The 14,165-nt window shown below is 23.8% G+C and overlaps 1 protein-coding gene across 2 annotated transcripts; it reads right to left on the reverse strand.

The window, feature by feature from the left end:
- Window positions 1-350: 350 nt before the first annotated feature.
- On the reverse strand, window positions 351-9,401 carry LOC129608726 (cleavage and polyadenylation specificity factor subunit 6). Of its 2 annotated transcripts, none has more exons than XM_055520399.1 (9): window positions 9,119-9,401; window positions 8,832-9,038; window positions 8,112-8,573; window positions 3,742-3,900; window positions 1,988-2,198; window positions 1,654-1,900; window positions 1,305-1,571; window positions 721-801; window positions 351-629 (listed from the first exon to the last, which is right to left on the reverse strand). In XM_055520399.1, exons 1-9 carry the CDS (start codon window positions 9,182-9,184, stop codon window positions 443-445), a joined length of 1,887 nt encoding a protein of 628 aa, XP_055376374.1. In that variant the 5' UTR covers window positions 9,185-9,401; the 3' UTR covers window positions 351-442. The 2 variants fall into 2 exon arrangements, with proteins under 2 accessions (XP_055376374.1, XP_055376373.1); XM_055520398.1 differs by having other exon boundaries at window positions 721-819.
- Between the last annotated feature and the right edge of the window lie 4,764 nt (window positions 9,402-14,165).

Below are 14,165 nucleotides of genomic sequence, written 5' to 3' on the forward strand. Positions count from 1 at the left end.
TGTATACATATTTCTCGTCAATTTCTACAGCTTTTCTTTACCATTTCTGTAAAGTTTTTTTCACTCATATTGAAGAGCAACTAGTTTGTCAGTGTTTATGCATTAAATAGAAATTGTTTAAACCTTAGACGATAACAAATAAAACTTGTTTCTAATGTTGTAGCATTATGAATTTTAAAGGAGTTCCTTCTTAAATAATAATAAAAAAAAAACTAATCAAACATTGTTGTTATCATTTTTTTCTTTGTTGCCAAAATTGTGTTCTTAATATTAAAACATATACTATAGTAATTTTATTATGTTATATCCCGTATTTCAATTCAAAAAGCAAAAAACTGAAAATTATGGTGTTATTTTTTTTTTTTTGCACAAATACTTATTTTAATCAGACGTAAATCTGTTAATAATTTTTGGAATTTTATTTATTTTGCCATTATAAATTTTAATGTCTTGAACGGTGTTCTCTATCCCTCTCTCTATCACGATCGCGTTCCCGCTCCCGATCTCTATCACCACGATCACGTTCTGATCTATATCTTTCATCATAATAGCTTCGTTTTGATGATGTTTCGCTGGTTTGTTCAGCTACCTGTTCTGGAGATTTATTTCTTGGTCTTCCAGATCTCCCGCTAAAAGTATTATCATCCAATTAGAAAATTTATTTATTACTTCACTGAAAACTACTTTTGAATATTTGTATTTCTAAATGATATTTCATACCTTTCTTCCCGATAATGATCGCTATTTCCACCACGATCTCGTTCTCTGCTTCTAGATCTGTCCCTGCCACTTTCACGATAACTGTTAGAACGATATCGGCTGATATAATATTTTGGTTTTTTTTTTATATTTTTTTAAGAAAAGCATGTGTTTTTAATATTTTAAGTATTTGAGAATTAAATAATATTCATAATTTAGAAAGGAAAATTCGTATCAGAAAGAAAAACAGAAAAAAAAACAAAAAAGAATGAAAAAAATAAAAATTTTGCAAAACAATATTAATTTCGTTTTCTTACTATTTGTATTTTTATGAAATTTAAAGAAAATAGGTTTAAAATAAAATTAAGTTGAAAAGTTAATTTGAACACACAGTTGAAATATAAAAATTATATGATGTACTGTCTATTTAGGATTCAATTATTGATTCCCATTTGAATTTTTTAAAAACTCTTAGTATTTGCTTGCATATTATGTTTGGTAAACAAAATATTTTAACTTATTGCAAATAGAAATCCATAATTGCATAATAAATTAATACCATAGCGCAGTTTTTTAAATGTATGAAAATACTCATATTCACTTACTTCTCCCTTTCCCTTGACCTTTCTCTATATCTTGAATTTGATCTCTCTCTTCGAGGTCTTGAGCGGTGGGAACGTTCTCTAGACCTTGACCGTTCTCGCCGACTATGAATTTTTGCCTCAATACCATGTAAAGTATCTTGCAATGAACTAATTAATATTTTACACCTTTCATCAGCGGCCACCTTAGATTGCTTTATTAGAGATATAGCTGTAACAAGAGTTTCATAAGCACTCGAATATTCACCTGCTGCGGCGTCTGAAACGGCTCTAAGGAGGTGGATTTGTTATAAATTTTATACAATTATGTTTGTAAAATAAATATATAAAAACTTAAATTTTATAAAAATACCTTGCTATTGCTGAACTACTAACTGTTCGATTTCTACTCATTACTTCTTCAAATTCAACTTCACTTAAAGCAGGAACGATAGTTTGTTGTTCTGGGAAACCGGATGATGGTGGTTTACTCGGACCACCAGGCCATGGGCCACGAGGTGCTGCGTGTTGCGGCGGCATATTCATTTGTTGTTGTGGTGGACCAGGTGGTCCAGCATGTGGTGGCATTGGAGGACCTCCTTGAATTTGTGGTGGTCCACCTAAATATAATGTACATATTTAATGTTGTTTTACTTTTATATTTGTAAAATAACACATAATTTTATTTGTGCTTATTACTTTTATACCTTGATTAAAGAATGCAGGGTTAACATGTGGTGCTGGGGGACCACCAACGCCCATTTGTGGCGGTGGTCCTCTGGGTGGACCTTGCATATGTGGTGGCCCCTGTGGTCCAGGTGGACCTTGTGGCGGAAAACCACCATGCATTGGAGGCCTATTCCAATCAGGACGCATACCTCTTGGTGGCATTCCTCCGGGCCCTGGAGGTCCTTGAAACTAAAATACATACATGATTTTTCAGTTTAAAATTAATATTAATTTTTTTATTAAGAAATTAATTAGTTCATTTTATTTTTTTTATGTCTTAACGAAAAGGAAATAGCCAAAAAATTTTAATATAATTTTTATAAAATTAAAACAATTTTCTTTCAGAAGTTATGTTAAGTATAATTTTACCAAAAACTAATTGAATTTTAAGCTGAAAACCACATTTTGTAATATTCATTTATACACTTTAGAATTGCATTAGATTGAGTCATAAATATTTTTGATTCTACACAGAACGTACAAAATAGATAAGTTAAGAAATTTTATTTAAAATGGTTAGGAGATAATTTTTAATAAGTGTTAATCAAATTTTTACAAAAAATTTTAAGACAATTTTTCTCACATTTAAAAATGATTAGCTTTATAAATAAAATATTAAAAATTAAGTGTATTTTTTAATAAATTTCTTAAAAGGTATTTAATTCTTATGTAAAAAAATGTGATAAAATATTTTCAAATTAACTTTTGTTATAAAATTTTTAAATTCATGTTTATACCGGGAACATTTAAATATTAAGGACGTAGAGTTTCATTACCAAGCTTTCCACAATAATTTTTATTAACTATTTATATTTTCCAGTTAAATAGTTTCCAATAATTGAATGAATTTTGGTTTCTCGTTTTTTTGTTTTGCTGCTATAAATTATCTTTGAGCTTCTTGTAAATATATATAAAGTAACTAAAAAAGTATTTTTTCAGATGTTATTAATTTTACAAGCAATTATTCGCATTTAATTAAATTAATTTAACATTTTTTTATATTGTTTCTATATCTTATAAAGTAAAATATTAAATAAGTTATATTTTAAAACTTTGGTAATGTATAAAATTGTTCCAATTTGCTTTTTTTACAACCTAGAAATTCCAATTACTTTAAGCAAATAATTTTGTTAATACAGTGCCAAAATATTTGAATTTTAATTTTACTAAAGTTTTCTTATATAAACTTAATTATATTGTTGGTTAACAATTTTTTAAAATACATAGTTAGATATGTATTTGTAATTAATTAAATTCAGTATCAATTTAATTTGTGCATGGTACATGACAATATCTTATGGTTAATGAATGATATCTTGTGAGAGACTCCAATTTTAAAAGTGAGAAAGAACAATGAAATTTCAGAATAATTTTACTTAATAACTCAATCTTAATGTTTTTTATTGCTTACAATCATTAAATATGTGTATGTAATTGGTGTTGGCGGTTGTTAATTTAGTGTAACAATATTCTTAATACCTAAACTAAAATTATTTTTAATTAAAATTTTATTTAAATTACAATTAAATTAATGCTAATGCTATATTTTATAAAATTGTTTCAATTTTAATCATTTTTAATTATGTAAATTCAGTATGAAATTTTAATATTTTCGTTTTTGTTTTTATTTTAATAAATTATTTTTTATTAAACATATACATAGAAATATAGAATAATAGGTTTTTGCTTTTGTTTTTATATAAAAATGATTACAAGTATTTATTATTTTTACCATTTGTGGTCTATGTTGCATTGAACCTGGGGGACCTTGTGGTCTAGGTGGACCTTGCGGTCTTGGTGGACCATTCCATTGTGGTGGCGGCTGATTTGGATATCTTGGAGGTCCTTGACCCATTTGTTGAACAGGAGGACCACCTTGATGCATTGGAGGCTGTGATATTTTAAATTTTTCCCGCAAACATAATAAATATAATCGAACAAAAATATTGTTTATTTAAAAAAAAAATATTTAATTAAACAAAATTTCTTTAAAATTAAACTACATATTTTTATATTTTAATAAATATTTTAATTAAATAATATATATATATATATATAATAATATTAAGTACGCTACTTATAAATTTAATATGAGAATGCATTTTCAAAGGGTTGTTATATATGCTAAAATTTAAGTTTTTTTTTTATAATACATGTATTTAATTAATTAATTTATGTTAGATTAAAAGAACTAATTTTATTGAAGAAAAATTATTATATTTATAAAAACAGAAAAATAAAATATTGTTATCATATAAAAGGAATTACTCAGTTAGGATTATTAAAAATGAATGTTCATAACATAAATATAAAAATGATAAATAAAAAGTTTATATAATATGTTTTTTTATTCGAATCTAGATAAATTATATTGTCTTAGAAATTTCAATAAATTTAATGAATTAAATATATTTAAAAAAGTAGTGATAAAATTTATTATAATTTAATCTAGATTCAAATATTAATAGTTTGCCAACAATTATATTAATGATTTATATTTTATACATAACTTATAAAAACCATCTGAAAATAATACTTGATTTTTTTTTATTTTCTCACATAAGGAGCAAAAGAGTTTATTTGAAATTTGTAAAACAAGTATTCTTTCAAACTTCATATTATTAGAATGCTATTTTGATATATGCCCTTTCAGAATATTTTTTTATAAATCAAAAGTTCAAAATTCAGTAAATAATTTGTTTAGTTACGAAAATAGGGCATTTTGATTTGCACTATTAGTTACAGGTTTTATTTCTTTAAACTCTTATTGTGCGTACGAATCATAAATTATTGATCCTCACTTAATTTTTTTTAAATTATTTTTTGTGAGACCAGTTAACGTTATGTGAATATTGGATTTATTTTATTAACAGTGATTTTTAAAACAGTTTTTGGTTTTAGGTTACTTAAGGAAATTCTTTAATTTTATATTGAAATTCAATCATTTGTAAGTGCGATTTAGTTTGAACATGAGTTACTTAAATAAATAAGTTTTAAAGTGACATCAAATTTAATATCACTGTATTATGAAATTCCAAAAATTTTTGTTTTTACAAAAAATAATATGAAATGTCTTGTCAAATAGAATTTCATAATTACATTAAGCAAAAAATTCTTTTTATTCGTAAGAAGAAAAGTTTAGAAAGTACGATTCTTTGTCAAATTATTTAGATTTTTTAATCTAAAATTAAACGACTTTTTCTAATAAAATATACGCATAAAATTTTTATATTACTTTCTTTACTGATTTTGAATACATAAATATAAAATTCATGATTGTTCTATGACGATGAACTATGTATGTATTTATTTTAGAAGGAGTCTGAAAATTAATATTTAGTTAAACTAATAGGTGTAAAATTCTTTTGAATATGTTTTGAATTTAACGAATTATTCTCTTATATTTTTGAAATTCATTTTTCAATAAGTTGCTAACAAATATTTTTGACTAGTTGCTTTAAAGAAATTTTGATTACCTTTTAAATTCTGTACATTTTAATAAACTCTTTATAATATAAAGGACCATTTATAATATTTAAGGAGAAATATGAAATCCAAATTTCAAAATATTCCATAATCCCATAAATTATTTTTGAAATATTAAGTAGGTAAGGCCTTGAAAATTTAATTAATTAGGAGAAAAAGTTTTAATGTCAATTTAAACAGTCGTAGGAATAAAGTGCTTTTTAAAAAGATTTTTGATTTGTTTTTAAAAAAAGTTTATTTAAATTTTTTTTTTATCTACAAAATTATCACAGTCATTTATATTTAATTAAAAAAATCAAAATAGATAAAAATTAAAATATTATTTTTTAAGATTAAATTTATATAAAAAGAAAATAAAAAACGATCATAAATTTTTAACGTATTTTTTTTTTTTTGATATAATAAAATATTAATATTATATAATTTTACTTATTATTAAGTAATAAAATTAAAGAAATACATAACTACAATTTATTATACCCAATTATCGTATAAGAATTAAAACATTTCTTTTTTTTATACAAATGAATTATTTTTTTTTACGGAATAAAATATTTTTAGCGCGATTTCAAGAGAAAAACAAAAAATAAAAAAAAAATATTAGTAACAATAAATATTAGATGTACTATATTCTTAAACAAAAATTCGGTAAAAAAAGTCATATACAATTTTTATAAGTTTTTAAGTGTGATAATAAATTAAAGAGTCAAAGACAATTTAATACACTGTTTGAACAAGTGCTGCGTCAATGCATATAAAACTTTTTGAAGCAGTTAAATTTTAAATAATAATACATATATATATATAAATATTGTTATAATTTAATATTAATTAAATTATTGAGTTACGAAATATACAAGATGAAATATGAAATAATTTGAACAAAATATTTTCATTTTAATTTCTTTTTTTTTTTTACAAAAAATATTTTAAAGAAAATGTTTCATGTATTTTGAAGTTGAAATTAAAGTTATTTGTACTATCGTTAAAATTTTAGTCTATTTTTCTTTTTATATAATTTTGTTTCAATAATTTATTAAAAATATTAATATTGTGGAACATACATAAAAGAAGTTGTACATATAAATGGAAATTTTTATATATCGGTTGTTACAAATAATCTTTAACTTCTAAAAAGTTTAAAAATATGCGATTATATTTCAGCATTTTTAAGGATAACTGTTAAATTTACATTTTCATAAATAAAATAAATAAATATATATATATAACATGTATATATTTATATATTCTGATATACTGATACATTTATGAGTTATATTAGTGTTAAAAATTGAAATTGATTATTATATACACATATATCATAAATTATACTTATTAAATATTATACTTTATTTAAAATATTTGAAATATTATAAATAATAGAACTTGTTCTCTAGCTGAACAAATTCCTTAAATTAAAGAAAACAAAATGTATAACGAAAGAAAATAAAGAGAATAAAATATAATTAAAAAATTTTTGTAATAGGATCATAACTGATATTTTGATATAAAATATCAACATATAAGAGTAGATAGTTGTTAAAATAATCAAATACGTTTTAAAAAGTTGAATAAATTGAATAAAAATTAATTGAAAGTTTTTTTTTCGAGTTTTATACCTTTGAAGTTTCGTTATCTCTAAATAGCGGGAATCGCTAATTCTATAAATAATGAATTTGTAAAAATCAAATATTACGTCCAAAACTATTATAGGTATTTTAATTTTGTTTTAATTTTTTTATAGACACTTTCAATGCCTTTTTTACTGCATTTGTAATGCAATATGTTAAAAATATCAGTTATATCCTAATGTTACATTAGATTTTAATATAAAACAATACAAATTTTGGTTTTGTTTATATTTTAAATGAAAAATTTCCAAAGAGAATATTTATGTAATTCGTTTAAAATAAATACCCTCAAAATAAATATAAAATTATTATACATATGCCCAGTATTAATTTAATATATTTCTTTTTAATATAAAATTGTAATTTGAAGTTTTTATAAATATGTATATATATCATTATATGTATAACTTATATAGATTTTGAGATCAATTTTACAATATTCTAATTTCAAAAGTTAAGGAATAAGGAACAAAAAAAAAAATTGTTTTTTCATTAATATAAGAAAAAGCAATAATGTTATGACTGATTCTTATAAAAGATGTACTTATTTATTTTAATAAGATACGCTGTTTTTAAATTAAAAAATATAAAATATTTCATCTATTAAGTTATAATACTTATGATAGTGTGTGAAAATTTCAAACAAATTCTATTATAAAAAGAACTATTTCTTTTTATTAATTCTTATCCAGTTTAAGATAGGTATATATACATATATATCAAATGTGTACGTATATACATTATTATTTAAAAAAGAAAATGTAATAATTATAATTTTTAAATATTATATGCTATTACTACTTTGTAGTTGAACCCAACATTTTTTTTTTGAATTTCTTTTAAAAATAATATTGTAACTACAATTAATTATAACTCTTTTATTTTATTTCTATTGTTTAATTTTTTCTTATCAAAAATATAATAAAATATTATAAAATTTTACGTTTATTACAAAATCTGAATCATAAAATTTCTTAGAACATACCTGCATTCTTGGAGGACCTTGATTTTGCATTGGGGGTCCTTGCATATTTTGCGGGCCCATATGAGGTGGCCTATATTGACCTGGTGGCCCCTGCATATTTGGATTCATCATTCGTGGTTGATGACCTGGTGGTGGTGGTCCTCCAGGATGTGGTTGCATTCCACTCATATTTACTGGACCTCGTGGTCCGTTTTGTTGTGGAGGAACTGGACGCGTTTTTTGTTGGCTTTCAAATTGATTAAGTGCTTGTTTTGTTGGTAATGTTACGACAGGATTTTGACCATGTAATTCTTTTTTCGGTAGCCTTTCAATTACAAGCCTCATACTAGATTCCGAACCTAGAGATATAACACAAAATCCTTTTGATTGCCCGTTTGAACGATTTTCAAAAAATTTAACTTCTTGAAAATCATTAACGCCAACTTCTTGAACAGCATTTGTGATATCTTGATCAGTTGTCCACTAAAATTAAATTAAGTTCTGTATTGCTAGGAGTTCAAAATTAAATTGAGTTTTGTAGTTACGCTTATTTAGCAAATACTACGTGAATGTAATATGAACGCACATACATATATATTATTTATTTCAAATTATATTTGAATAAAATATAATCTTATTTAATTTTAATCGTAATCTTATTCAATTTTAAATGTCTTGATATTACTTATAAAAACAATTTAAAAAAGATTTCCTCGATAATTATAACTTCTTTAAATTTACCCAAGTGAAATTTCCAACATATAATTGGTATTTTCTACCAATATGTTGACCTGGACCACTAGAATTATATGATCCATTGGTTTCACCGTCTCCTCTTTCTTGTATTATGGAAGAAGAAGTTCCGTCTTCGTCATTGTCATTTGGACCAGTTGCTATAACATCATCATATAAATCCACTGCCTCACCATCAAATTCTTGTTTTACGAACTAAAAAGTTATATACATAAAAATTACCACTTTTTAAACTTATGCGTGATTATAACTAAGTTAAAATGCTTTTGTTTTACCTGGGAATCTTGATCTAAATCATCTCCATACAAATCGATATCCACGCCATCCGCAGCCATTTTCATTTAGAAAAATTTTTCTTTAAGCCGGCACAGTATTTTTTGAACTAGTTTTTTCTTGCTTTATTTTTTATTTATTAACTTTTCATAATATAAAATGAATTAAGAACGATTAAAGTAGTTTGATTTTTAGAAATTTTATTATGAATAAAGTGTATTTGAACTACTTTTTGTAACAAAATTTCTCTAATCAAAAGCCGATGTTTTAACACCTTTTCCTTCCTTTCTAAAATTGTTCAGTAAAAAAAATAATATGTTTCTTTATCTTCCAGTTTCTATCTCTTTCATTTTGAGTTGAAAATACAGCAATGGCAGCTCGACAATAGTTTATCAGCGACATCGGTTGTCAGTTTGGATAAACTATGTTTTCACGATGCTAACACCCGTGTCGTACTTGTGTCATCGAATTTGTGCGTACAATATTAGATATTATCATCTTTCTTAATATTGCGAAAAGATTAAGAAATGTTTTATTCACTTTTCGTGCATCAGTGGACTTAAACAATTTAGTAAAGTTTACAGCATACATTTTTGAATGTTACGGCATACATTGTGAAACCTTTTACTTAAACTAGCTAGTAGATTTTTTTTGTAACAAGATCGTTTTCAACCCCGTAGTCATAAATTTTATCGCTTTGTATTTCTAACAAATATACTTCCATCTATTAAGGAATATTCTTGTAAATTACGCTGTTTGGTGTCATTAATCTGTCATTTAAAAACAAAAATATCTTTTGTCATTTTTTAACAAAAGGTTTTGCTCTCCTAAGTGCTAGTTAGTGACTAGAAATCGGAAAATTAATATCAAAATACAAAAGTATAAAGTTGAAAAGAGAACAAGGGTCACTTTCCGCGGTAATGAAGTGTCAAAATTCAATAAAATACACATATTATATAAATGGGACTGGCGAGAATGAAGCGAAATTACCGCTGCGAATTTAATGAACGGTAAAATAGCCAAAAACTTATTCTTACCGTTGACGATTTTATTTGACATCATCTGTTTCCATGTGTGTGTGACATTATATGGAAAATGCTGAGTTGATTTTGCAGACCCGATATAGTTTTTGATTAACATTGAAACAGGATACAGCCTGTTGAAAAAAAAGTACCAGATTTTTCCTGTATATAAATAAATGCCTATAACTTTGGAGTCATGTGACATAGAATAATAGATAGTTCATTTTGTGGTAATCTATTATAAGAAAATTGTTATCAAATTCTTTTATATTCCATATACATACGACATAAATACATACTCGTATATGTACCTCTAAAATTTAAAAAAATATAGAACATGGTTGTACAATAAGGTTTTCGAATTATCTGTAAATTTCTCGAAAATATTTTAAGAGATTTCAATGTTTGCATTATGTAGTACTCACCAACATGTTTTAGTACATTTTTGTACCTTTTTAGTGTAAAGAGAAGTCTTTTATTCTAAGAGAAAATACAGCATATTTTTATATGGGTAAAACATTTGTATAACACTTTTCAATGAAATGAGCATCATTCTGTTATTATAACATGAAATTTTTACATTAATTATTACTATACATATTTTGAAAATGAAAAATTATTTGCAATGAGAATATAGAAAAGTAAAGTGAAATTCATATACTGAGTATATGTGTATGTATGTATGCATTTACTTTTTTATATTTAATCTTTTCATTCATGATTCATAAATTATTTCTTTAAACTGATATAAATATTGAATACTGTAATATCGGAATGCTAAAATATTTACAATAATTTTAAAACTAAAATGAAGCAGTACATAATATGTATATATGCACGTATGTACTCGTATATATCTAATAAGTAGATTCATTTTTAAATAGTAAAATTAATTTATTTATTTATTTACAACATAAAAATTATAATCAATACAATAAAACACTAGGGTATCTTAAAAATTATGTTCGTTCGTTCTATAACAAACTTGTTCTTTTACTTTTGTATGTATATTATAGGAGTTCTTAATTACACATACATGCCAATCTAATTAAAATTTAGAATAACCTCATACCACCAAAGGCTTACTTTTTCCATATAAACACTAATGATGTGCGGTGTTTTTGTTTTAATGGATAATTTCTTATATATTGGGATTGTTTATCAGTTTCGCAGTTGTGAAGCGAATTTATGCAATTTTTTCTGGTAACACTTTATACCCACAGCAAATGTACTTTTAAATTTTTAATTAACGTTTACGTACGTTATATTATAAGAAATTGTTTACTGACGTGCTGCACTGGCTTCTTGCGTCAGCAATAGTATGCCAAGTTGTTGACTGTTTAAAATTTTTCGAGAGTATACTGTTGGTGATATAGTGTACAATCATATATATACGAGTATATATATTGTGTATGTGTTTGTAATTAAATTCAAAATAATTTTATTTTAAAATGAAAACAAATTGAATTATAAAAATATCACATCATACACAAAAAAAAAGTAAAACAAAAAAATGTTTTTAAACATATATGTATATATATGTTTGTATATAAGTATAACATTATCCCTTCATCTTATATTACAGAAGTTTCTTCTCTAATGACCAATTTAATTTGTATTTTCAAATGTACTTTTTGAACTATTTTAATTTATTTTTGTTTTTATTTTATAAAATTTATTGAGACTAAAAAATATTATTTAAATACATGAGCAGGGATATATATATATATATATATATTATATAGGTATAGGTAGGTATTTATTGTAAAGAGTACTTTTTAAAGGATTCTCTTATAAATCTGTAAATTTGTATTGCATCTACATATTGATATTTGTTTATTATGTAAAAAACAATATACAACTTCTCAATTATATATAAATTTGTACCTTATATAAACAAATAAAAAAAAAACACAAATATAAAATATAAAAAAAAATACTATTATCCTTTGATATTTTTTATATTATATGTATATAAAGTAATTTTTTATGGTTTACATTATTATCCTTTGAAGCGGTTCTTATAGCTGTAAATGAATAATTTTTTATTTTTAAATATTATTAGTGTATAAAACTATAAAAAAAATATTAACTTTTATTATTATAAAGCTTTATTAGATTTTATTATGTGTAATGATTGTAATAAATAGGTAAAAGTTTTATGTATAAGGATATTTACATTTAAAAATAATAAAAGTGAAAAGGAAAAGCACAATTGGGGTGTGATAAATCATTTGAAAATTTTTTTTTTGTTGAACATAGGTAGATATTTGAATTTAATTTATTTAGAATGAAATAATGTGAAAAATAAATTTTTTTTTTAAATGCGTAAGGATTTCATAAAAACAGATGCGTCATATATTTTTATCACGTCGCATTTTTTGGCATTCTACTAGACGTGAAATGTGATCTGTGAGAAGAAGCGAGACTCGAAATTTTTGGATAAATAAACTGGTGACAGAAAAAAATTTTAAAAATACAAATAGTAAATTACAAAAAGAAAGATATGTTATCGAACTTTTTGGTTTTTTCATAAAAGTAGAGAAAAAGGTGATAAAGAAAATTAAGAAAATGAATTTTCCACAAACTCGATTTAAATTTGAAATTGCTAATTATTGGTTACTTTTACACTGGAATTAACAAAATTTCTCAAATAAAATGTATGAAATTTGGATTTTTCACAAGTTTTTAAAGGCATTACCGTTTAATGGCCTACTTATGAGAGAAACATCTCTATTTAAAAAAACTGTGGCTCAAACGAAATTGATTGTAAGACAAGGCCAATCAATTGCTTGTCCAATCCCCAAAATAAAGGCCAATCAATTGCTTATAAAACCAATTTCGATGGTTACTCTATGCCGCATAATTCTAAAGTTATAAGCATATATTTAAATGCAGGAAAAGTCTGGTATATTTTTTTTAAACTGGTTTAAAGTTCGAAAATGAATATAACTGCCACCCTTCCAGATAATGTTTTACTGAAAATTGATTAAAGGATCATCATTTCAAATGCGTGTAACGCTTCCATTTACAGCTGAAATTTAGCTGATTCAACATACAAAGAAAGTAGAATTATAATTAATATAAGTACATACATTTTATGTATTTTTATGTATTAAAGAATTAAATTTCCGCAATGGTGTTTGAAATACAATATATTTTAAAAATCACGGTAATATATGGATGATAGGAGAATTGAACTGTACTATATAACACTGGACTAGCTCCTTTAAATCATTATACTTAATATAACTTTTTTTTTTTATAATTATTCTATAAGAAATAGTTTTCTTTTCTTTCTCAAAAGCATTATACTTTTAAATCGTTTTTCATATATGTAGCTTCTATTTTGTTTTTTTCTTTGTATTTGTTTTTTTATTTTTAACTTCTATTATGTTTATACCAACATAAATGTTTTATAATTTATCATAATAATAAAGGATACAACCATTATAAAACAAATATATACTTACATTTTGGTCTTTACTATCGTTTATTTTATTATACAATGTGACCTTATCCTTTTCAATCAAAATAAAATTTTCTTCCATGACGTATCGTTGGTCTCATATAGTACTTGTTGTACGAGTGCATATTAAACTGGGTCAAATGTGTGATTATGTTAATTTTCTATTGGAAGTTACAATAATTTTTGTAATTTTAAAAGCGTACAAAAAATAACTTAAACGCTTTGTTTGGATTTCTAAAATATTTTAACTTGTTTTTTTTTCGAGCTTACTGAGTAGATAAAAAGTTTTTAAATATAAACTTTAACTTAGAAAATTTTACTATACGAGTACAATATTAAAGTTTAAATTTTAATTTTATAATTTTTTTTTCATTATTTCTTTTTGGGTATTATTAATGCAACTATATATAAGAAAATTTTTTTAAGAACGCAAGCACACAACTTTAACAAATTTAATTCATAAATCTTTTCGGAGAAATTTCTCTCGATTAAAATGAAATTTTTTACTTTGCGACAACAATAAGAAAAAAAATATTAAGCACAAACAAAAAAAAAAGA

Source organism: Condylostylus longicornis, unplaced genomic scaffold (genome assembly GCF_029603195.1).
Source record: "Condylostylus longicornis isolate FDR11 unplaced genomic scaffold, ASM2960319v2 ptg000034l, whole genome shotgun sequence".
NCBI lineage: Eukaryota > Metazoa > Arthropoda > Insecta > Diptera > Dolichopodidae > Condylostylus > Condylostylus longicornis.